The sequence below is a fragment of the Pan troglodytes genome, chromosome 10 (assembly GCF_028858775.2).
Source record: "Pan troglodytes isolate AG18354 chromosome 10, NHGRI_mPanTro3-v2.0_pri, whole genome shotgun sequence".
Lineage (NCBI taxonomy): Eukaryota > Metazoa > Chordata > Mammalia > Primates > Hominidae > Pan > Pan troglodytes.
Window position 1 is genome coordinate 107989146 of NC_072408.2, and position 22462 is coordinate 108011607.

The following is a 22462-nucleotide window of genomic DNA, read 5'->3' on the forward strand; positions in this document are numbered from 1 at the left end:
TGGTGAAAAACCTGGACATGGTTTAAAAAAAAAAAAAAGATACTGTTTGTGGCAGGAAGAATAGTATGTTATTCTTCCGTTACCACCCCCAGAAAAGGACATGTTAGCTTAGTCAGCTACAGCTCTTCCGGAGGAAATACACGCTGGCAACAAATGCCAAATATCAAAAGTTGATTTTTAAATACATTTTTCTAATACTTAACAAACTAATGCATTTCATCATGCAAAGAATCTAATCCAAGCTTCAACATTCTGAGGTGGACACAAACAAATCTCTTTCATTGTGATTAATTCCTACAAAAGCAGCTTTTCATATGACATTTCATTGAGGATAATAAATAATAACCACAATAGTCCTTATTAATATCTGCCTTACCAATTCCTAATGCCTTATAAGGAAAATAGAATTCCAAATATGAAGTCAGAGTTCTATGGCTATTCTATATCTGAAGCAACTGCACATACATTATCAGTTTTTCCTGAACTACATCTTATAGCCAGACTGAACCAGTGGACTTTCTTCTTGGTTTCAGAGAAATAATTTCTAGCTCATTTATTCCAAACAGAAGTTAGCACTTCTAAGCACAGATATGTCTAGGTAGAAGGACAGAGATATTACGTCTTTCTGGAAAATATTCCCAATTATGATCACCCCTTTGGGGCTAAATCATATTGTGGGAGCTACAGCTTTAAATGTCAGGAGTAGAAAATTCCTGGCCAAGGTGGTAAGATTGTGTTCCTTCTCTTTGCTGTGCTATGGCTATTCACAGAAATCCTAAGTTTTCTGCCCTTAAATCTCTCATCTCTGAGCCTATTGATCTCTTTTAAATCCTAGCTGTTAATTTTTGAGAAGGGCAAGTAGGTAAGTGCATAAAAATGTTGCTCCTTTAGTTATATTATGAATATTTAAAATTGCCCTATATGGTTCTGGAAGTTTCCATTGAGCTTCACACATTTAGGGTCCCCATACATAGTACTTCCTTGTACACTCCACCAAAGTCAACAGAAATAATTTAAGTCATCAAGACAAGTAGCTAATGACAAATCTCAAAGGAACCAACTGAGAAAAAAGTGTAGAGCTGCTAGTATAGTTCAAAAAGTAATCCTCAAGCATATTCATTCTTTGTACTTACAATTGAGTTGGCAAAGGGAACCAAAATGCCCAAAGCGAACAGGCCCATAAGTGGTCCACCAACCATACCAAATACGCTGAGTGCTGCCTACAAAAATAATACAACGTCAGCAATTAGCAATCTCAAATCGAAACTCAAATATTTCAAAGTCATTTCATCAGGATAATGACTTAAAGTATTCAGCCTCCTTCTGAAAATCATAGTTTCAGTCATGATAGCCTTATCACTGGAAAAGAAGTCATTAGAACTTACAAGTTTCAGCATCTCAGTCTCAAGTATCCATCTGTTTCTGCAAGTAGCCTCAAAAAAGGCCACACAATACAAAGAAGATAGAGAGGTCTGCGACAATGGTAGTGCCTATGTGAATGTATAAATCATGAATGATACCTCTCCTCTTAGCATTGCTCTTGCAGGTGTTTATAAATCACAGCACTCCTTTGTGCTTTAATAATCTCAAAATCCTCTCATAACTGTGGACGAGTACTCCTATGTGACCAGAGAGGAGGATGAAACCCATTTGCCATTCCTGATTTGATTCCCTAAGGATGAAACTAGAATGAGAAATATGATTTTAAAAAGACTGATCAAATCGTGTAGAAATAGATTTAAAATCTAATTAGATAACTGCAACCTTTGCTTTGATGTAGAGATACCAAATCCATGATAGTAAAAAAGATGTACAGTGCAAACATCGCATGAGGCAAAGCAACTAAATGAAGCTTCCAAGAGATATATGTTCCCAATAATCTAATGCCCTGTTCTTAAGAATGGACAGAACCATAAAAGAAGAGCAGGGAATCACTGGTTTGTCCAGAGAGTAAAGGGGATTAATAGAGCAGAATGAATGAATCAAAGAGAAAATACCAAGTCAGGGAAATATTAGAGGAAATAGTGCTTCTTGTTGTTGTTGTTGTTTTAAATAGGCCTACTTCATGGAAGAAGAAAAGGATGTGGTACTGAGTAGAGAGGAGAACTAGTGTTTAAAAGGATGTGGACTCAAGGATGTGATCCTGAGTCAGTTTACACACAGTCCAGTCAGAAGGGAGATAGACTTCACTGCAAGACGTCATATGACCCACAAAGCAAGTGATGACTGTGTGATCTGTGAGCAGTTTTGGAGACATAACAAAGACACCCAAAAAAGATTTACAAGAGGAAATAAGACCTTGGCTAGAGATGAAGCAAGGATGAACTGGCTTGGAGTTATGATGACTTTGCTAGAACATGTCATTGTATATAATCAGGCCATAGCTGATATATGGAAAAAGGGGAATCAACCACAATAAGAGCTCCAAGCACTAATGCAGACTATGAAGAAAGCAAATTCTGTATGACTGGCTGTGGTTTAGGAGTGCTGGGCAGGCTTGGAGCTTCTGGATCTAATTCATTCATTCATATAATCAGGGATGAGGTCAAACTATTTTAACAACTGCTATGTCCTAAACAACAACCAACCAGAATGGCCCCAAGCCTTAGGACTGAAGAAAGATCCTGGAGGACCCCTGCTTTGCCAGTATTAGCCTTTAAGTTTCTAGGTCAAGGGGAGGTCCAGGATCCCAGAGGAGCAGCCCAAGTGGCCAAGGAAATTTCAGGGAGCACTTGGGGTCATCAGATAATAGGATATTTATGAGCCTAACTACATTATTAGTTAATATTCAAGCTAAAGTTGTTAATGTCTTGCTTTGTCCTGGGCACTGCAGTAGGAACCAGATATTTGATACAGGGTTGAACAACGAAGTCATCTTCCCCACCTTCATGAATTACAGGCTATTCAGTAAAACAGACATTAAATAAATAACTGTAATACAGTTTGATAATGGAGATGATAAAGAAAGTACAAGGTGCTCTAGAAACATTTAGCAGAAGGGAATGCAAAAGTATCCAGGTAATAGGAAAAGTCTCTTTAAATAAGTAATGTGTTAAAATGAAAACTGAAGAATAACTAAGGCTTAGGCAGTGGACCAGGTAGAGAGGAAGGTGTTGCAGGCAGAGGGAGAAGTCTATGCCAAGGCCTGCGTGTTGAAGACAGTGAGGTGCCCGCAGGGTTCAGGAAGAAGACACTGTTGTAAAGATTGGTCTGTCCTCTCCAGGCCCACAGCTCCACAGGAACAGGAGGGAGCTTTCCAACACAAAAATGCTCTCTAATCAGAAGAGCAAACGCCACAGGAGGTGAAAGACCCTTCAGGTAAATAAACAAATTCTTTTTTTTAATGAAGTATTTCTACTTCTGAGAAGATAAACATATGTTTCTCTATTCCTCCTACTAATAAAATTAAAAATCCTGACATTCCATATAAAATAAACATAAGAAGACTCTGAAAGGTGCAAAGAAGGCAGCCCGCTAGGGACCCTGGACCTGAAGAGTGGTACAGGGTGAGTTCCCTAAGTTTTCTTTTTGCTTCATGTATCCCAGCCTGAGAACTGAAGAAGCCAGCCAGCCTGGAAATGGCAACAGACACAAGCAAAAAAAATTAAAAAAGATAAAAAGCCCTCACAAAATTCTGTTCTCTCTCTAGACACAGGGCCAGGAAAGGAGCAGCCTAGGAAGATAGAAAACTCTTAGACCCCAACCACTCCATTCCATCCGAACACCACAGAATAATCTGTTCACCCCACCCACACCCATGCCAGCCTAGATTCCATCCCCCCAGACTGTCACCAGGCACCCTTTGCCTCCCTGCTGGCAATGACATGGGAGGCCTAGTGGAGAATCGGGACTTTCACCATGGCCCAGCAGTGACAAAGCCACCTCCTCCATGATGTCAGTGAATTCCACCCTGTGGTGCTCGCGTGTTTCGGGTGGTCCTAGTTAACCAGCTTCCCAGGGAAGCCTCTTCCCTTGAGTTCGCTTTGCATCATCATTGAGTCTTGTACACCGTCTGATGCTCATGCATTTTATTCTGGCAGTGCTCTTACCAGAAGGATAGCAGGAGCAGGATGGTGTCGTGGGCCAGATTTAGTCACAGGTGAGATGACTGACAGACCAGGAGGGTTTTCATCTAGAGACCATTGTCAGAGTTTAGGGGATCCTTCCTCCTTTCTTATACCTGTATTCAGTCCAGGTCAGTTACCAGGTGTTTTGTTCACAAAGAGAGATTAAGCTATGCTTGTAAGGGTAAGCTTTGTTCCAAGGTTTGTGAAAATTGCATCGTGCTGAGGTGACCTGGTCTCCTGGAAATCTGGTTGGAAATCCCCGGTCAGGTTGCTTCATACTGCTAAGTTTGACAGATAGGACTGACCCTCTGAGTTGCTTGAGTGGCCTTATGCCTATCATTAATCTTATAGCCATAATATATCTCATTGTATACCACACTCCACCCCTGACCCTGAGGGGGTCAATAATTGAGAGGCTGCCCAAGTTTGAAAGTGCGCTCCATGGTCAGTCAAATCTTGAGAAATGGATCTTCTGTAGGACGGTGAGTAGGAGTTGGTGGCGCCCTTGGAAAAATCTGGAATTGAACTGTATCATCACAGAGAGGATACAGTAGATCTAGTGTCCAGCTGAGCAGTTAGGGGAGATCATGAGAATGGGGTTCGGCTGTGGCTTTGGGGCAGACTCACCAATGATGAGGGAAGAGTGGAGGACAGGTAGCGACCAAGTCTGGACGGGAAGCAATGGATGTGTGGCAGGCCAATGAAGGTGTGCCCAGCAGGCTGGAAGGTTGGCTGCTCAGTGGGTGGCCAAAATGTGGTGGAGGCTGTCAGTGACCTCAGTGCCAAGTAATCGATGAATAGGTCTGGAGAAGCCACAGTTGGATGTAGAAAGTCAGGCCACCCGGAGTAGCAGCAAAAGAACATGGGCACACGGGCTTGGAAACACGATTACATGAGCAGGTAAAAGGAGTTGAATGGACTCAGTGGTAGCAGGCTTAGAGTTGCTTGATTACAGAGCAATGACAGGTGAAAATGGAACAGAAGGATAAGGAGGACACAGAACTAAGCAATTAGGTCTGGGGACACTGTGTGTGCTGAGGTGCTGTCAAAGATCCAAAATCGTGATCTTGAACACAGCCCGATGAAGCCAAAGTTCAAGGTGTTGTCTATTCCAGATGGCTGTCAGGCACAGTTGGGGCACCAAGTGTCTCTAGGAGGCACTGGCTGCAGAAACAGTGGTGGCCCAAGAGACCCCTAGGCAAATATACCAGTAAAGGTCTTGCCAGGGAGGGATATAGGTAGGGTGGGTGGGACAGTCCAGGTGGGTCATCCTGGACACAGGGCAGGAATGTTAGCAGTGAAGACATCTTCCCAAAGGTGAAAGTTGATGCTCAGCCATCCAGATGGGTGGTGGGTCAGTGGGTGGGATGACTGGGCGACATTGGTATTAAGGAGAGTTTGCAGGAATTCATGAGGCTTGCCAGACAGGAGCCAATTTGGAAGCACCCTTCAGCGTATCTGCCAGTAGAGGTCACTCTGCCCTTGTGAACAGCTGGACTGGGCCTCATCCCGTGGGTGATGGGTGTGAGAAGGCCAGGGAGAGCAGAGCCCAGTGTGAGACCTCTGGCTGCAAGGTCCTGGGGGGTGGGTAGGGAGCGAGGAGCTGTTGCGAACACTGTTGGATGGTTCTGTCTGAAAGGTGCAAAGAAGGCAGCCCGCTAGGGACCCTGGACCTGAAGAGTGGTACAGGGTGAGTTCCCTAAGTTTTCTTAGGGATTCTTAGCTATTCTTCAGCATTTTCCAGGGTGGTGAGGACCTACAGAGCTCAATTAACTTCAGGGACTGTGGCCATCAGGGCCAGGAGAGTTGGTTTGGCTTATGATGGGCTCTCCTTAAAAACATCTGTAAGCCATCTGGGTGCAAGGTGGCCTGTTCCAAGGTCTCCCAGTTGTGCCCCTGTCCCATGGGAGTGGCGGCTGTGCAAACTCACTGGAGCATGCCTAAGCGCCACAGTAGCTCCCCTGCTTCCTCAGTGTACACCAGCCACCTTCAGCCCTTGATGAATAGAGGCTCATGCTGGGGGTGCTATTCGTCAGGCCTGAATAGCCACTGCAGCGGACTGCAGGGACAGTTACGTCTACCCTCTCTACTCTGTGCCTGGATAAGCTCGACAGGGTCTTGAAATAAGGAAATGATCTTCTTATCTTTAAAGATAGCCGCTGGCTGTTGTATTTGTATTTCTCAGCCTACGAGTTGCAAAGCACTTCCTCTTAGGTACGCACAGCACAGCCAGGTGGTGCCTTTCTCTTTGGGTTCCTGCACCAGGTCTTTGAGCAGGGTTTGAATTTCTGTCCACATCAGGGGTGAACCTCTTCATGGACCGTATGGTGTCTAGCACACACTTCCTCATCTCAGCCAGCTGTGGAGGTGGCAGCGGCTTTCTCAGCCCAGGTGATGACTGGTGACACCTGTGGTGTGGCCAGCGGTAAGCCAGCACACTCAGGATCATCATTCCACAGCTCACAGGGCTCTGGATCGACCACACAGAATGACACGACTCTGAGGTGAGCCCGCGTGACTTGGGCACGTTGCCTGTGGGCTGCTGCCAGCAACACTCAGCAGGCATCACAGGCTGGGGCACACCCCTTGAGAAGCCACGCTGTCTCAGCTGGAGTGCATGGTGGGCTGGGAACAGCTGCGACATGCCCTTTGATGATTCTTGTGGACTTCACTGGTGGTGTTAGTCCAAGGATCTATTGGGAAATATGCTTCTAAGTCCCTACCTGGTGGGCAACAGCACATAACCCTTCAGCAGGTAAGCTTCACCTTTGCCTTCTTGGTCTGTGGCATCACAATGCCAAGATCCTTGGGGGCAAGGAGCAACCCTCCCACAGCAGGAGCCAGAGACACACCAGCCAGTGGTTAGCTCTTCAAGCCGGGACATCCTCCACCTCTGCTTCCTCCTCCTTAGAGCCTGTCCCCAGTTACTGGGGACCAGAGTGGTCTTAAGAATAATTTTGGCAGGTTTTTCACGGTGGCAATTTCACAACAGAGGCACAGACAAAGTATGTAGAAGGCAGCAACAGGACACAAAGTAAAATAAAAACTACCAGACACACTATGGAGTGTTCTGGAGGGCTTCATTTGACTTCTTGATCAGAACCAGTCCCCAGTCACCCTTTCCCAGTCCTTCCTTAGAAATGGGTGCCATTACTTACTTGCTCACTTACTTATCCTATCCTCAATGCCAGTTGTGTTCAGAGGTTGTAGGTGGACCTAGTTAACCAGCTTCCCCAGGGGCGATGTCTCCTTTTCTGTTCACCTCACATCAAAGATGAGTCTTAGGCACCATCTAATGCTCAATCGGTTTATTCTGGCAGCACTCTTAGAAGATGGATAGTGAGAATAAGCTGGTGTCATGGGCCAGATACAGTCAGGGGGTCAGATCATGAACTGACCAGAGAGTCTTCATCCAGAGACCATTGTCAGACTTTGGGGGTCCTTCTCCCTTTCTTATACCTGTATTTAGTCCAGGTTAGTTACCAGGTGTTTCTTTCATAAAGGGTATTTAAGCTATTATTGTAAAAGTAAGCTTTGTTCTAAGGTTTATGAAAGCTGCATCTGTGCTGAGGTGGCTTTTTTTTTCCTGGAAATCCCTGAGCCAGGGTTGTAAATTCCTACATGACATGTAGTATCAGCCGTGCAAGATATTTCAGTGGGCCTTACGCACTATCATTAATCTTATAGCCACAATATGTCTCATAGTATACTACACACCCCTATCCAGCATAACAAGGAGCTCCTCCCTCTGGACTTCTACCTCCACCTGAAGTAATGAGGCAGCACCCTCCCTTATGCTACTGACGTAGTGTCAGAGAAAGCTGGCTAAAACAGAAGGTAAGATTCAAAGACTCATCACATAATATTGAAATGCCCAGGTTTCAACGGAAATTAACTTTTCATAGAAAGAACCAGGAAGATCTCAAACTAAATATAAAGATTACAGAAACAGAATTATTTGATAAAGAAATTTAAAACAGCCATGATTTAAAAAATGCTTTAACAATTAGAACTCACTTGAAACTAATGAAAAAATAGAGGGAAAAAATATATATAGAGAGAAAAATCTCAGGGAAAAAAAGAAGATATTAGGAAGAACCAAATGAAACTGTTACTCTGAACAAATGCAATAACTGAAATAAAAAATTTTAAATGAATGGGCATAACAGCAGTATAGAGGGAACAGAGAAAAAGATCAGTGAACTGAATGACAGAACAACAGAAATAACCCAAACTGAACAACAGAGAGAAATGAAATGAAGAAATATAAAATAAACTTCAGGGATCTGTAGAACTATAACAAAAAAATTTAACATTCATGTCATGAGAGTCCCAGAGGAAAAGAGAAAGAAGATGGGGTGGAAAAGTACTCAAAGAATTAATGTCTGAACTTCTCAAATTTGATAAGAGACATAAATCTCTTTCAGACTTATGAAAGAAGCTGATTGAAGATTCAAGAAGCTGAGTAACCCTAAAAAAATAGGAAAAGAAAGAAACACATGCCAAGACACATCAAAAACTCAAAACAAGGAAATACACACCAAGATACATCATAATTAAACTTCTGAAAACTAAAGAAAAAACAAAACAAAACAAAAAAACCTGAGAGCATTCAGAAAGAAATGACTCCTTACCTGTAAGGGAAAACAATTAGAATAGTAGCAGATTTATCATCAGAAATGATAGAGACAAGAAGAAAGTAGCAAAATATTTTTTAACTCCTGGGGGAAAAAATACTAGCAACTCAGAATCATATACCCAACAAAAATATCCTTTGGGGATAAAGGGGAAACTCAAGACATTCTCAGGTGAAGGAACGCTAAAAGAATGGCTAAAAGAAGTTTTCTAAACAGAAAGGAAATGGTAGAAAGAAGGAACCACAGAACAACTCACAGGAAGGCAGAAAACAAAAAACAGAAATACCAAACAGAAAACCAAAAACTGATGCTTAAGCCCTAACATAACATACCAATAATTATATTAAATGTGAATGGTCTAAGTACACCAATGAAAAGACGGAGATTGACAGGATGGATTTTTTAAAAAGACTCAACTATGTGCTGTCTACAAAAAAACTCACTTCAAATATAGCAACATAGGTGGTTCAAAGTGAAAAAATGGAAAAATATACTATGCGACCATTAATCAATGGAAAGTAGAAGTAACTATATTAATATCAAATAAATACACTTCACAGCAAAAAAATTTCTCAGAGACAGATAGGGACATTATATAATAACAAAAAGGTTAATCCTTCATTAAGACAGAATGCATGAAGCAAAGCAAAAACTGATAGAACTAAAAGGGAAATAGACAAATACACAATTATAGTTGAAGAATTCACCACCCCTCTCTCAACAATTGATAAAACAACCAAACAGAAAATCAGCAACCATCAACAAACAGAATGTAATTGATATTTATGGAACACTCTACCTAATAAAAAAAGAATACACATTCTTTTCAAGTGCTCATGGAACATATACCAAAATACCATATCCTAGGTTATAAAACAGACCTCAACAAGTTTAAAAGTACTGAAATCATAAAGAGCGTGTTCTCTGATCACAATAGAATCAAACTAGAAATGAATAACAGAAAGAAAACAGGAAAATCTTTGAATACTTGCAAACTAAGTACCATACTTCTAAATAATCCATAAATCAAAAGAATATCTCAAAGAAAACGTAAAAATACATTCAGCTGAATGCAAACAAACATACAAGATGTCAAAAGTTGTGGAACACAGCTAAACTGGTGCCAAGAAGGAAATTTTCAGCAATAAATGCACACATTAGAAAAGAGGAGAAGATTCAAATCAATAATCTAAGATCCCACCTCAAAAACAGCAAATTAAAACCTAAAGCAAGGAGAAAAGAAATCATAAAGATAAAAGTTAAAAATCAGTGAGTGAAAACAGAAAAACAACACAGAAAAATCAATGAAAAAAAGAAGCTGGTTCTTTGAAAACATCAATGAAATTGACAAACCTGTAGCAAGACTGAAAAAAATAAGATACAAATTACCAATATTAGGAATGGAACAGGGGCTATCACTACAGGTCCTGCAGATATCAAAAGGATAGTACAGAACTACTATGAACAACTATACATGTATAAATTTGCAAACTTAGATAAAATGGAACAATTCCTCAAAAACATAAATTGTCACAATTCATTGAATATGAAATGGATAATTTGAATAGCTCTGTAACTATTAAGGAAATTAAATTCATAATTTTGAAACTAAAAAAAAATCCAGGCCCAGATGCTTTCCCTAGAGAATTCTACCAAATAATTAAGGAAGAATTAGCACTAATTTTAGACAATCTCTCCTAGAAAATAGAAAACAGAATCTTTCCCAATTTATTTTATGAAGCTAGTATAACCCTGCTATCAAAACCAAAGGCAGTACACACACACACACACACACACACACACGCATGCACACACACACACACCACTACAGATCAATATCCTTCATGAACATAGATGTAAAAATTCTTAATAAAATATTAGCACATATAATTCAGCAATATATACAAATAACTACACACCATGACCAAACAAGGTTTATTCCCGGTATGCAAGGCTGGTTCTGCATTAAAAAACCAATCAATGTAATCCATCCTGTAAGCAGGCTAAAGAAGAAGATCACATGATCATATAAATTGATTACAGAAAAAGCATTTGAAAAAATTCAACTCCCATTTATGGTGAAAACTCTCAGAAAAAAATAGGAATAGAGAATAGGAATAGAGAGTTTCCTGTTCACACTGGGGAACTGGGTAAGGATTTCCACTCTCACTACTTCTATTCAACATGATATGGAAGTTGAAGCCAGTGCAATAAGGAAATAAAAGGCATTCATACAGATCAGAAGGAAACAAATAAAACTGCCCCATTCGAAGATGATATGACTGTTTATGTAGAACATCTCAAGGAATATACCAAAACAAACCAAAACATAAAACAAAGAAACAAAAAATTCTCAGAACTAATAAGTGAGCTCAGCAAGGTCACAAGATTGAAGATAAATATAAACACATCAATTTTATTTCTATATTTTAGCATTGAACACATAGACATCAACATAAAAAATACGATTTGCATAGAAAAGCTAAATAAATGAAGAGACATACCATGTTCATGTTTTAGAAAATTCAACATGGTAAAGATGTCATTTCTTCTCAAATGGATAAACAGCTTTCAGGCTATCAATATTTAAGCAAGATTTTTTTTGTAGATACAGACAAGATTATCCTAGACTTCATATGGAAAGGCAAAAGAACTAGAATAGCTAAAACAATTTTGAAAAATAAGAATACAGTGGGAGGAATCGATCGACCTGATCTTGAAACTTATTTTAAAGCTGCAGTAATCACAATAATCAAATTATAAAGCTGTGTGGTATTGGCAGAAGTACAGACACATAAATAAGTGAAAGAAAACAGAGAATTCAGAAATAGACTCACACAAATATGCCTAATGGACGTTTTACGAAGGTGTAAAGGCAGGTCAATGGAAGAAAGATAGCCTTTTCAACAAATGGGTCTGGTTGCACATCCATAGAGGAAAAGAGCATGTCAACCTAAGTCTCACATTTTATACAAAATTAACTCCAAAGGGATTGTAGACTTAAATATAAAATGTAAAACTCTAAAACTCTTTGAAAAGAAACATAGAAGAAAATCTTCAAAAGCTGGGGCTAGGTAAAGTTCTTAGACTTTACACCAGAAACACAATCCATGAAAGGACAAATTGATAAACTAGACTTTATCCAAACTAAAAAAAAAAATGCACTTTGACAGACCCTGTTATGAGGATAAAAAGACAAACTACAGTGTAAGAAAATATTTGTAAACCACATCTGACCAAGAGCTAGTATACAGAATACATAAAGAACACTCAAAACTCACCAGTAAAAAAGCAAACAATTGAATTAGAACATGAGCAAAAGACATTATGAGATAATGTATGAAAGAAGATATATAGATGAAAAATAAGTTGCTGAAAAACATTTTCAACATCATTAGCCATTAGGGAAATGCAAATTAACACTACAATGAGATATCACTATATGCCTATTGGAATGGCTAATATAAAAAAAAAAGACCACTAAATGATGGAAAGAATGAGGTTTAAACTGGGCCATTTGTCTATGCTAGTGATATAAAAATGACATGCTCTGGAAAATAGTTTGGCAGTTTCTTTTAAAAGTAGACATTTAGCAATCACCTGACAGTTGCACTCCTGGGTAGTTATCCCAGGGAAATGAAGACTTATGCTCACACAAAAACATTTATGTAATGTTTGTAACAGATTTGTTTGTAATACTCAAAAACTGGAGACAATTTAGATGTCCTTCATCAGCTGAGTAGGTAAACAAACTGTGATACATCCCTACCAGAGAATACTATCTGATAATAAAACAGGACAGATTATTGACATATGCAACAACCTGGATGAATCTCCAGGGAATTATGACAAGTGAAAAAGGTTACACTCTATGTAATTCCATGTATGTAGCATTCTTGACCTGGTAAAATTATAGAAATGGAAAACAGATTAGTTGTTGCCAGGGATTAAGGAGGGAGTGGGGGCAGAAGGGAAGTGGTTGTGGCTACAAATGGGCAACAGCAAGGATTCTTGTAGTGATAGAAATGTTTTGTATCTTGGCTATATCAATGTCAATATATGAGTTTGATATTGTACTATCAAGATGTTACCACTGCAAGATGTTATCACTGAGGGAAACTGAGTAAAGAGTATATGAGATCTGTCTGTATTATATCTCACAATTGCATGTAAATCCACAATTATCTCAAAACACAAAGTTTAATCAAAAAAAATTAAAAAGTGTAGTCATCCCTGCCACTTGATATGTCCAGGTGTCGGTATATATTGAGAGAAGTCTGGAAGGATGGTCCCATCAACACTGAAAAAAGATTTAGTGATTTATGACTTAAACCTCCAGGGGCCAGCTCTCACCTGCAACAAAGCTCCCATAAGTGACGCCAGCGCAGCCATTCCAATACACAGGGCTCCATACACCACACCTAAATGGACAACATAAAAGCCAGTGTAAAATCCACACCCAGAGAATTAGAATTCTCAATAGAATAATCCACCACACCTTTGATTCAAAGTGGATAATATGACTGTGGTGAAGAATGGCCACACACATCAGAGCCAGTGAATAAAGGAAATGGCTATTTTCCTCTAGGATCTGCAGTGTTGCAAGAGGACGAAGCCCTTACATTGTGTCCCAGGATTAGTTACAACAGTAGGTTATATAAGTAAAGAATTCCTGGAATAAACTATAGGGATTTAAAACTAAGAACTATATTGTGTTATTAATCTAATCATCCACAAACATTTGTATATAAAGAAAGGTTCAGGTCTCTGTTTTCAGCTTGCCAAAAATAGAATACTATTCAGCTCTGCTCTGTACGAGGTGAGAGAGGGAGTAATAAACAGAAATTAGACTCTTCTGACTTTAAGCATTCATTTCCCTTGGGAAGTGGCAATGGACACTATGGGGTGTTGGACGACTTTTAGCCCCCTCATAATCTCCATCAGTATCCTCAAGCCCTTCCTATTAAACTAGCAAAGAAAGGCAACTTCTGGATAAGTAGCACACTGCCCTAATGCTAAGTTGTTTTCCCCAAACTTCTTTAAAAATTTTTTTTTTTCATAGAGACGGGGTGTCGCTATGTTGCCCAGGCTGGCCTCAAACTCCTGGGCTCAAGTGATCCTCCCACCTTGGCCTCCCAAAGTGCTAGGATTACAGGCGTGAGCCACCACGCTCAGCCCAAACTTCTTTATAAAAGTTTTCAAGCCACCACTGGTGGTCAGATTGTGGAATATTTTTTTCTATTGACTTTCAGTATTTTCCAAATTTTCTCCAGGTACATGTATTACCTTTTAAATTATAGGAAATATCATGCAAAAAAACCCCTTTGTTTTAATACTTCCATTCAGCAAAAGTCACCTGAAATCAGTTGATGTAATTTCCCAAATGCAAAACTCAATATACAGAAAAAAAATGAATGGGAAATTTGTCCATCATAAAATTTATGTATTCCTTATGTTATTTCTATCTTATTTTAGCATTCATGCTTTTGTTAAATGTATTGAGTAAATAATGCATCTGAATGAAAAATTTTAAATTGATTTTTTTGAAGAGTTCTCATTGCTGTGATTTTTACGCCTCTCAATTTTAATGTAAATAATATTTTCAATATATTTGGTTTGATTCTCCATTTGATAGGTTATGAATAGTCACCATTATAATTTTGGGAATTCAAAGTTATTGGAAACACATTCAAATCATCTGCCACATTCTTCTCTATGTCCTTACTGCATATACTTCAAGATTGTGATTTCATAGTGCCCTTTAAAATGAATGAAAGTCTCGTCTATATTAGCAGAGTTGATTTGTCATTCATCAACATCATTCCATGAGCACCAGCCAGTGCCTCCCGTTTTGTATGCATTATCTCAAAACCCAATTCTGCAAAGCATTTGTGTGCCCATTTCCTATATAGAGAAATAGAGGCTTGTATGGGTAACTGGATTTTCTCAAGGTTAACAGCTAGTAAATTAACAAAGCAAGATTGGGTTTGTCTGGCTTCAAAAGCATCTATTCATCTATTCATTCTACTAAACCACACAGCTTCAATAATCCCATAATGAACCAGTCTAAAAACCCTTTAGGAAGCATTGCATCATTCTGAAATTATGTTCCAGGATTAAAATTGGGTACATAATAAAATGATGCATTGCTATTTAAATTTAGGGAAGACTGAAGGATATAAATTAAGGACTCATTCCAGGCTACAGGTGTGGCAATTTTACATAGAATTATGGCTCCTAATAGGGTATAATTTACTATTTCTTTGACAGTCTATTAATGTTATTGTGTTGAGGTTAAAGATTCTTTCTCGAAAAGGAATTTGTTAGTCATTCATTTCAAGGTGTCAAAATGAAGAATGCAGTACATTGGCAAGATTTCTTTGAGTTGGATATTACATTTGAGACATCTAGGAACTGAAGATGCTTAAACCACTCTATTCAAGCTGGTATTTAACCCCTAATGAGGCTCTACAATTGAACAGAACAGAAGTTGAGAATTTCTTGCACAAATTTATAGTTCATCTCCAGGACAGTGTACATAAGCAGACAGAACAGATAACTAAGACGAGTCAAAATTCGTAACACTCTGTTTCTTTATCTTCAATTCATCTAATCTATTAATCTAATTTAATCTAATCCTCTGTAAACATTTGGGAAGCGTTTATGGGAAGACTATGTAACTGAAACTGACAGTGCCTTCTTAGGTAACAGAAAAACTGTGGCTCTTGGTTGCAAACTAGGGATATTTCTCAGAACTGCGGACTACAGTTGAAAAGGAAAATAGTTGAATGTTTTTGTGTGTGTGGCTAAGAATTTTAACACAAATTTAGGATAGGGCGAAGGCACAGGAAAAAAGGACAGCTAAATCGGTCCCCTGGAAATTGTCCTTTGTGGTTCACTGACAATTAATTATTTGAAGCGTCTCCCAAATCTTGATTACAGATATGGTAACATTAAACATTGATACAAACATTTTTTAAAAATCTGCATTGTCATAGGCATACATATGTGGATATCCAGTCATACTCAGAGGTTCTTCCTCTGTAGCTTCAGTGGAAAAGAATTTTTTGTGTCTCAAAAAATCATCTCTCTGAGCTAAAATGGAATTATGAAAACAGAAACTTACTCATTCCTTGGGAAATCCAAGACAGAGACCTTTCTGAGAGCGATCTGAAGTAAGGTTTGATTAGATCTTCCACAGTTACTGCTGCTAAGGCATTAATACTGGAGGACACTGTGCTGTAAGGGAAAATAAAACTTTTGATTTATAATATTTTACCTTTAATAATACTTTAAGTGGGAATGAGAAAGGGGGAAACAAATTGTCACTTCTAAAATATAACCCGATTTCTACTATGCTTTTTTTTTTTTTTTTTTTTGAGACGGAGTCTCACTCTGTCGCCCAGGCTGGAGTGCAATGGCATGATCTCGGCTCACTGCAAGCTCTGCCTCCCGGGTTCACGCCGTTCTCCTGCCTCAGCCTCCCAAGTAGCTGGGACTACAGGCGCCCGCCAACACGCCTGGCTAATTTTTTGTATTTTTAGTAGAGACAGGGTTTCACTGTGTTAGCCAGGATGGTCTCGATCTCCTGACCTCATGATCCACCCGCCTCGACCTCCCAAAGTGCTGGGATGACAGGCGTGAGCCACTACGCCAGGCTCTACTATGCTATTTTTAATAATCACAGCACTGTCTTTCTTGAAACTGTTATCATCCAAAAATGATATTCAGGCAATATCTACAGGTTTGACAGTAAAAGAGAAAGGATATGTTAGTGTTGCTTCCACTTGCAGTTAATTCTCAGTGTCTAAAAGAGTCTACATAGATTACTCCATATTCCTATGCATAGCAACTTTAAAACATATTTTTCTTTGTGCATAGAAAGGACTGTCGTAAGTCCTCCCTACCATGTGCTGTAAATATCAACAATATTAATTTCCTGAATCCCCACTAACACACACTGTACATGTTGATAATAACAATTCTCTGGAACAAACACAAGAAGAAAGGGCAATGATAGATCACAAAATGTAAGATTCTTTGGGCAGTATATATTATTCAACATGTAAATGGAAGATTTCATTCTAATTTTCCAGTTGACCATGCTTTAGCCCCATGTGTGTTTTCAATCAAGACTGTGGCACCCATTTTTGATCACCAGTGAAAGCTACCATCAACCGATCGTCATTATTGTGACCATAGAGTATCACATCATAGGATGTATGGTGGTGTATTAGAGAGCAGGGACCTAGTTAAAAGTGGAGCCGATGACAACAGGACGCTAGTCTACAGAGATAAGTCAGACCACAGAGAGGACACATGCAGCAGATTGCCTACTTTGGGCCATCTGTATCTGTGCCCAGAACTCCACATTATCCCGCTAAAGTATGTAATAATAAAAGAAAGATCCCAACAGGGAAATCATATGTTATTAGAGTCATAGTTCATACCTTAACGTCCCGCTGTAAGCACAGGCCACAAAAAGTCCAGGAAGTCCTGGATAATCTTGCAGAATGTCCAGTACCAAATAAGGCATGAGCTGAAAAATTCCAAAATTTATTTCCAAGTACTTTTTGCTACTGAATAAAATTAATGAATGCCTAGTTTATCATTTATCTTGTCTCCTTCAGGAACTGAAAGGAGCTATTCCACACAACTGAAATTTTCAAATACCTAAAAGTAAACCCTTTAACTACTAACACTTAGACAAATGAATAGCACAGTAGTTAAGTAAAGAGGCTTTGGATTCACACAGATATGGCTTTTGTAACTGAAGTTCTGAGCCTCAGTTTCCTCATCTATAAAATAGTTGTAATAATACTAACCTCACAGAGTTGCTGTAAAAGTTAATTTAGATAATTTATGTAAAACTCATAGTATAGTATATGGAATATAATAAATGCTCAAAACAAAGTAGTTGCTATTCTTGAGAATAATAAGTTGTCTCTAAGGAAATATTTGACACACCTCTGTGCTTAAGTAAGCAGCATCCACTTAACTTTACTTGATGACGCAAGGCCATTTTGTGAACTTCAGTCACTGCCCAGGACAGAAGATGTAATTTTAGGTGCATCAGGTACGAGACATAATGATGGGTGGAGAATGACTTCAGGAAATCCCTTAAACTTGCTTCTTTTAAAAAACTTCCTGATACTAACTTGCTTTTTGATAACTTATATTTTAAAAAATAAATATCAAATTAGGATAATCAAGTGTGTGACTTCAGGACTCTGTTGCATGGCAGTTTTTCTACAAAATCAGTTTCCGAATCAAAAGAGTCCTAAGTGGACAATTTTCTCGAAGAGTGTCCTCTCATTTGCACTAAAACCTTATTGATTACTTCTCCCACAGTACAGAGTAGATGACATGTCCTATTTTATTGGCTTCCATAGCCTCTTCAATTTCATTTAACAATAGTGTGCTCATGGGATATGGAAGAACTTCCTCCACTGTTGAAAAGAAATGTTTCAACAGTAGGATTGTTTCAGTTCTTTTAGGACTGTGTTCTCCACTTTTCCAAAGCTTACTCAATCTTTATTCTCAGAAAAACGGGATAGCATTTATCCCTATATGAGATCAAGACCCAATTTTTCCAAGTTATCATAAAGGTTTAACTTTAAACAATGTCCCACAAATAGCAAAAGTAGGTTCCATCTATAGTGTTATAAAAAGGTCCAAAATCCTCTATCCTATCTTCAACTTTCTCAAAAATCTGCGGTGTAATTATTTCATATCTGAGTGGCCCCCTCAAGTATAGGTAGAACCAATGAAATAGGATTGATGGAGAGGAAAATAGTAAAACTATATCTAGAAACTGGCCTGCTTCTTCTGGGCAAATGCCAGCAGAGCATAGAGAAACATATCCTTGCTCTCTTGAGGATAAGGGTTTTTTTTGTATTTTTTGTTTGTTTGTTTTAAGGCAGTCTCCCTCTCTCACCCAGGTTGGAGTGCAGTGGCTCGATCTTGGCTCACTGCAATCTCCACCTCCCAGGTTCAAGCAATTCTCCTGCCTCAGCCTCCTGTGTAGCTGGGATTACGGGAGCCCACCACCACGCCCGGCTAATTTTTGTATTTTTAATAGAGATGGATTTTACCATGTTGGCCAGGCTGGTCTCGAACTCCTGACCTCAAGTGATTTGCCCACCTCAGCCTTCCAAAGTGCTAAGATTACAGGCGTGAGCCACTGCGACTGGGCGAGGATAAGGTTTTGACACAATCTTCCACTGTCTTATTTGCATGGTATCCCCAGTGAAATGTTAATTGAATTAACTTGTTAACTAACACAGTCCTGGAAATATCAGTTGGGGAGAAACCTTCACGGACTCCCTAAGCGTGTGCAGGCAAGACACCCTGAATGTATTCTACAAGATGTCTCAAAGGTAGGAAGTTGTAGGGATTTTTTTTTTTGCCCAGGGTACAGGCAAAGTATATTAAAAACTTTTTTTTTTAAGTCCTTACTGTCTTCATGATACAAACTACAGACAATACAGATTGATAACAGTCACAAAATATTCTTTATTAGAAGGGATGTAACAGAAGAGTGACTCCATCTTCATAGTAAACGTGATTCTTACCTTCTCTGAGAGAACAGAGAGGGTGTGTTTATCAAAAGGAGGGCATAAGTTAAGATAGGGTTGAGAAACAGCTCCAGGGTGTTTTTATTTTCTCGGCCCACCAAGTTGTATTTTTCTGGGAGCATGAGATGCATTTGCATCAACAGAAATTCAATCTATTTTCATTCTAATGAATCCCCTAGGAACTTGTTCCGCAAGCGAGTCTTAGAAAATAATTTTGGCAAGAACTCAGGCTTTAGGGTTGGGCAATCCTGTGTTTGAGTTCTAGTTCCCCTTTTTGAAAGACAATAAATGGCACAGAGGTTCAAAGTTAGGACTCTGGTGGCAGCTTGCTTGGTTTTAAATCCTGGTTCCAGGTTACTAGCTAGTTATTCACTTAACTTCTCTAGGCCTGAGTTCTCTCATCTTTGAAAGGCAGATAATCATAGAACCTACATCAGAGGGTGACTGTGAAGATTAAAAGTTGAAATTTATATGAAGCATTATGGTAGTGCCTGGCCCATGGTGGGTATTTGATAACTGCTCATAGCTATTCTTACTTATTAGCAATGTGACCTTGGGTAAGTTATATAACCTCTCTGAGAAGCATTTCCTCATCTGTAAAATCAGGATTGCAGGGTTGTGAGAATTAAATTAAGCATGTTAAGCTCTTGGCACAGAATCTCACCACATAGTTGGTACTCAGTAAATATTCACTTATTGGATCCATCTCTCCATCATTTAAAAAATTGGAAGATAAATTGCTTATAAATGAATGCTCTTACAAACACCCATAAAATGTTCTATAGTACAATGGTTTGTGTAGTTTAAAAAACAAACAAACAAACAACAACAACAACAACAACAAAAAACTGTGTTCACATTCCTACTCCCAACCTTGAGCTATTCCTATTTAACACTCTACTTGATTTTTTCCTGGTATTTCCATATTTTCATTTTAGATGCAGTACTCTTCATTCTTGCTATATCTGCCGAAATAAATTCTTAACAAAGTTTTATAGAAATGTAAGATGATGATGGCATGTCCACTTTCCGTTTCTCTACAAGAATATGAATGCTCTTTCCTCTCAACTAATAAGCTTTTTGAATATTATTAATACACCTGTAAGAAAGACATGGTACTGAACCTGGTCTGGTGCAGACACTTTCTTGGCTGTCCAAGGATCACAGTCACGGTACCTGGAATATAGGGCGAGCCCACAAAACACTGAGCATGTGAGGATTGCCCAGAGTCCCACAAGATTGATGTAGAGCGACCTAAAGAAGTGAAAACAAACCAGCAAAAGACAACTGTAATTTCTGTCCCAAAGATTAGGAAACCTGTTACATGATCAAAAGAGACCCTCATGATTAGACTCAATAAATGTACATTATCTTTTGATTATCGAAAACTCTACTTATTTTATTCTAGCCTAATATTCTGCTTACGATACCAATCGACAGTGTATTTGGAAATATTTGAATGGATGGGATTTCCCCATGAAAGAGTGTATGCTCGTGGTCGGAGCTCCAGGGGCATTGTTAGCTTTATAAAGGTACCTAGTTATACTACTTCAGGTCTTCTTGTCATGAAATAAAGATTTTAATAATCAATCGAGCATTAACTATTACTCATTTTCCTTTTAAAAGTAATGCAATTGTAAACTGCGAACATTGTTAACATTTACACAGTAACTCATGAAACTTGTTTAAATGTTGTTTATAAGACCATACATTAAGTAGGAATGCAAATCTGTATTCCTTGGACAGGTATCTTCTCAAACAATGTTCAGCATTGTAATATACTGTGTGTGCTCCAGTAGAGAATAAAGGTTTACACACAGCACTGGAGCCAGTCCTGAGCATAAATCCTGGCTGTACCATAAGTGACCCTGGGCAAGTAATTCAACCTCTCTGATCTTCAGTTTCTTCACTGAAGCATAGGATAGCAAAGCCTATGTCACAAAGTTATAAAACTAAACGAAAACAGCATATATCATATAGCATGGTACTTACACATAATAAACCCCTGTTAAATACTAGTTATTGATATTAGTGTTAATGTTATTGAATCCTATGTCTTAATAGTCAGTTGAATAGCAAACATTTCTCTTGCTAAGATGGCTACATATTTTTTCCACTGGTGCCGTAGTGGACAGTGATGAGCTGCCCTAGGTGGAAAAGAGGTACCATCCCTGAAGTCATGCCTCCTTCTTCCCAACACCCGCAGGAAGTCTGCATCCAATGACAAACGGATTCAGAGGTTTAAAGGCCCAGTCCCCTCACCCTAACATGGGACTAGTCTGAAGAGCCACCCTAGCTCTAGAGCTCCCTTTGAGGCCTCTGTTCAGACTGCATTACAGTCCAGCGTCTCCCTCTCGTCAATCCTGTTTCCTTTTCTTCCCTTCTACATATAGCGATTCTCTGATAAACTCTTCCATGCTAACCTCAACCTCAGAGTCTGCTTCCAGAAGAACCAAAGGTGGATTTATCAGATTTATCCTTCTCCCTTGAATTGACTAACATTGCAGTATGTTTTGCTATTGCTAGCTCATCTCCAAATCACCAGAAAATTATGCCCAGATACTCTCTTGCCCAAACACCTCCTCTCTCTTATATATGAGTTTAATATATTGTTTTATTTCACTTTGATGCTGTTCAGATTGACCACTTATCAACATCTCATACTGTCTTTTGTCAATCAATATCAGTAGGTCTTGGTTTTTTAGCAGGGATTCATTCTTACCATAGCGTAAGTGTGAGAAGGCAGATGAAAATGAGTCCCCTGGGTTCCGAGAGTCTGCTTCATGCAGGAGATCCACTATGCTTATGGGAATTGATTTTTCTCAAGAAAGCTCTAATGCTGTTATTTAAGTTATCAAGTCGGGCTTTTTGGGTTTCATGTTCCCAAGGGAAGAGAAGAAGAGCTTGTCCACAATTACTCTGGGAGAGGTATCAGCTCTAGTATAGATTTAAAAGTACAATAGACTACTCTATCTATAAATTACATTCCTCCAATATTCCATAAAATACCAGAATTCCTAAGTTCATTTTGGGGGATCCCATATCCAGTTATTATATCCATATTCATATAGATTTTTCACTGTGAGTTCTTCAAAGATTTAGGTAATCACTAAACCAATTTACTCTCAATATATTGAGTTCTGACATATGACATCACAATATTTTCATTTTCTCCTTTAAA

At 38.9% G+C, this 22462-nt stretch overlaps 1 protein-coding gene across 2 annotated transcripts in view; it reads right to left on the minus strand.

The window, feature by feature from the left end:
• Positions 1-22462, minus strand: part of SLC5A8 (solute carrier family 5 member 8) — a 61301-nt gene that overhangs the window by 11125 nt on the left and 27714 nt on the right. For both annotated transcript variants that reach the window (XR_008538332.2, XM_522508.8), the window contains exons 7-11: positions 20406-20535; positions 17155-17243; positions 15831-15943; positions 13058-13125; positions 1134-1220 (exon numbers count right to left, since the gene is read on the minus strand). Coding sequence is in view for 1 of the 2 variants with exons in the window: in XM_522508.8 (XP_522508.2) it covers positions 1134-1220; positions 13058-13125; positions 15831-15943; positions 17155-17243; positions 20406-20535 (487 nt within the window). In the remaining variant the exon portion in view is untranslated. The remainder of the gene's footprint in view (positions 1-1133; positions 1221-13057; positions 13126-15830; positions 15944-17154; positions 17244-20405; positions 20536-22462) is intronic.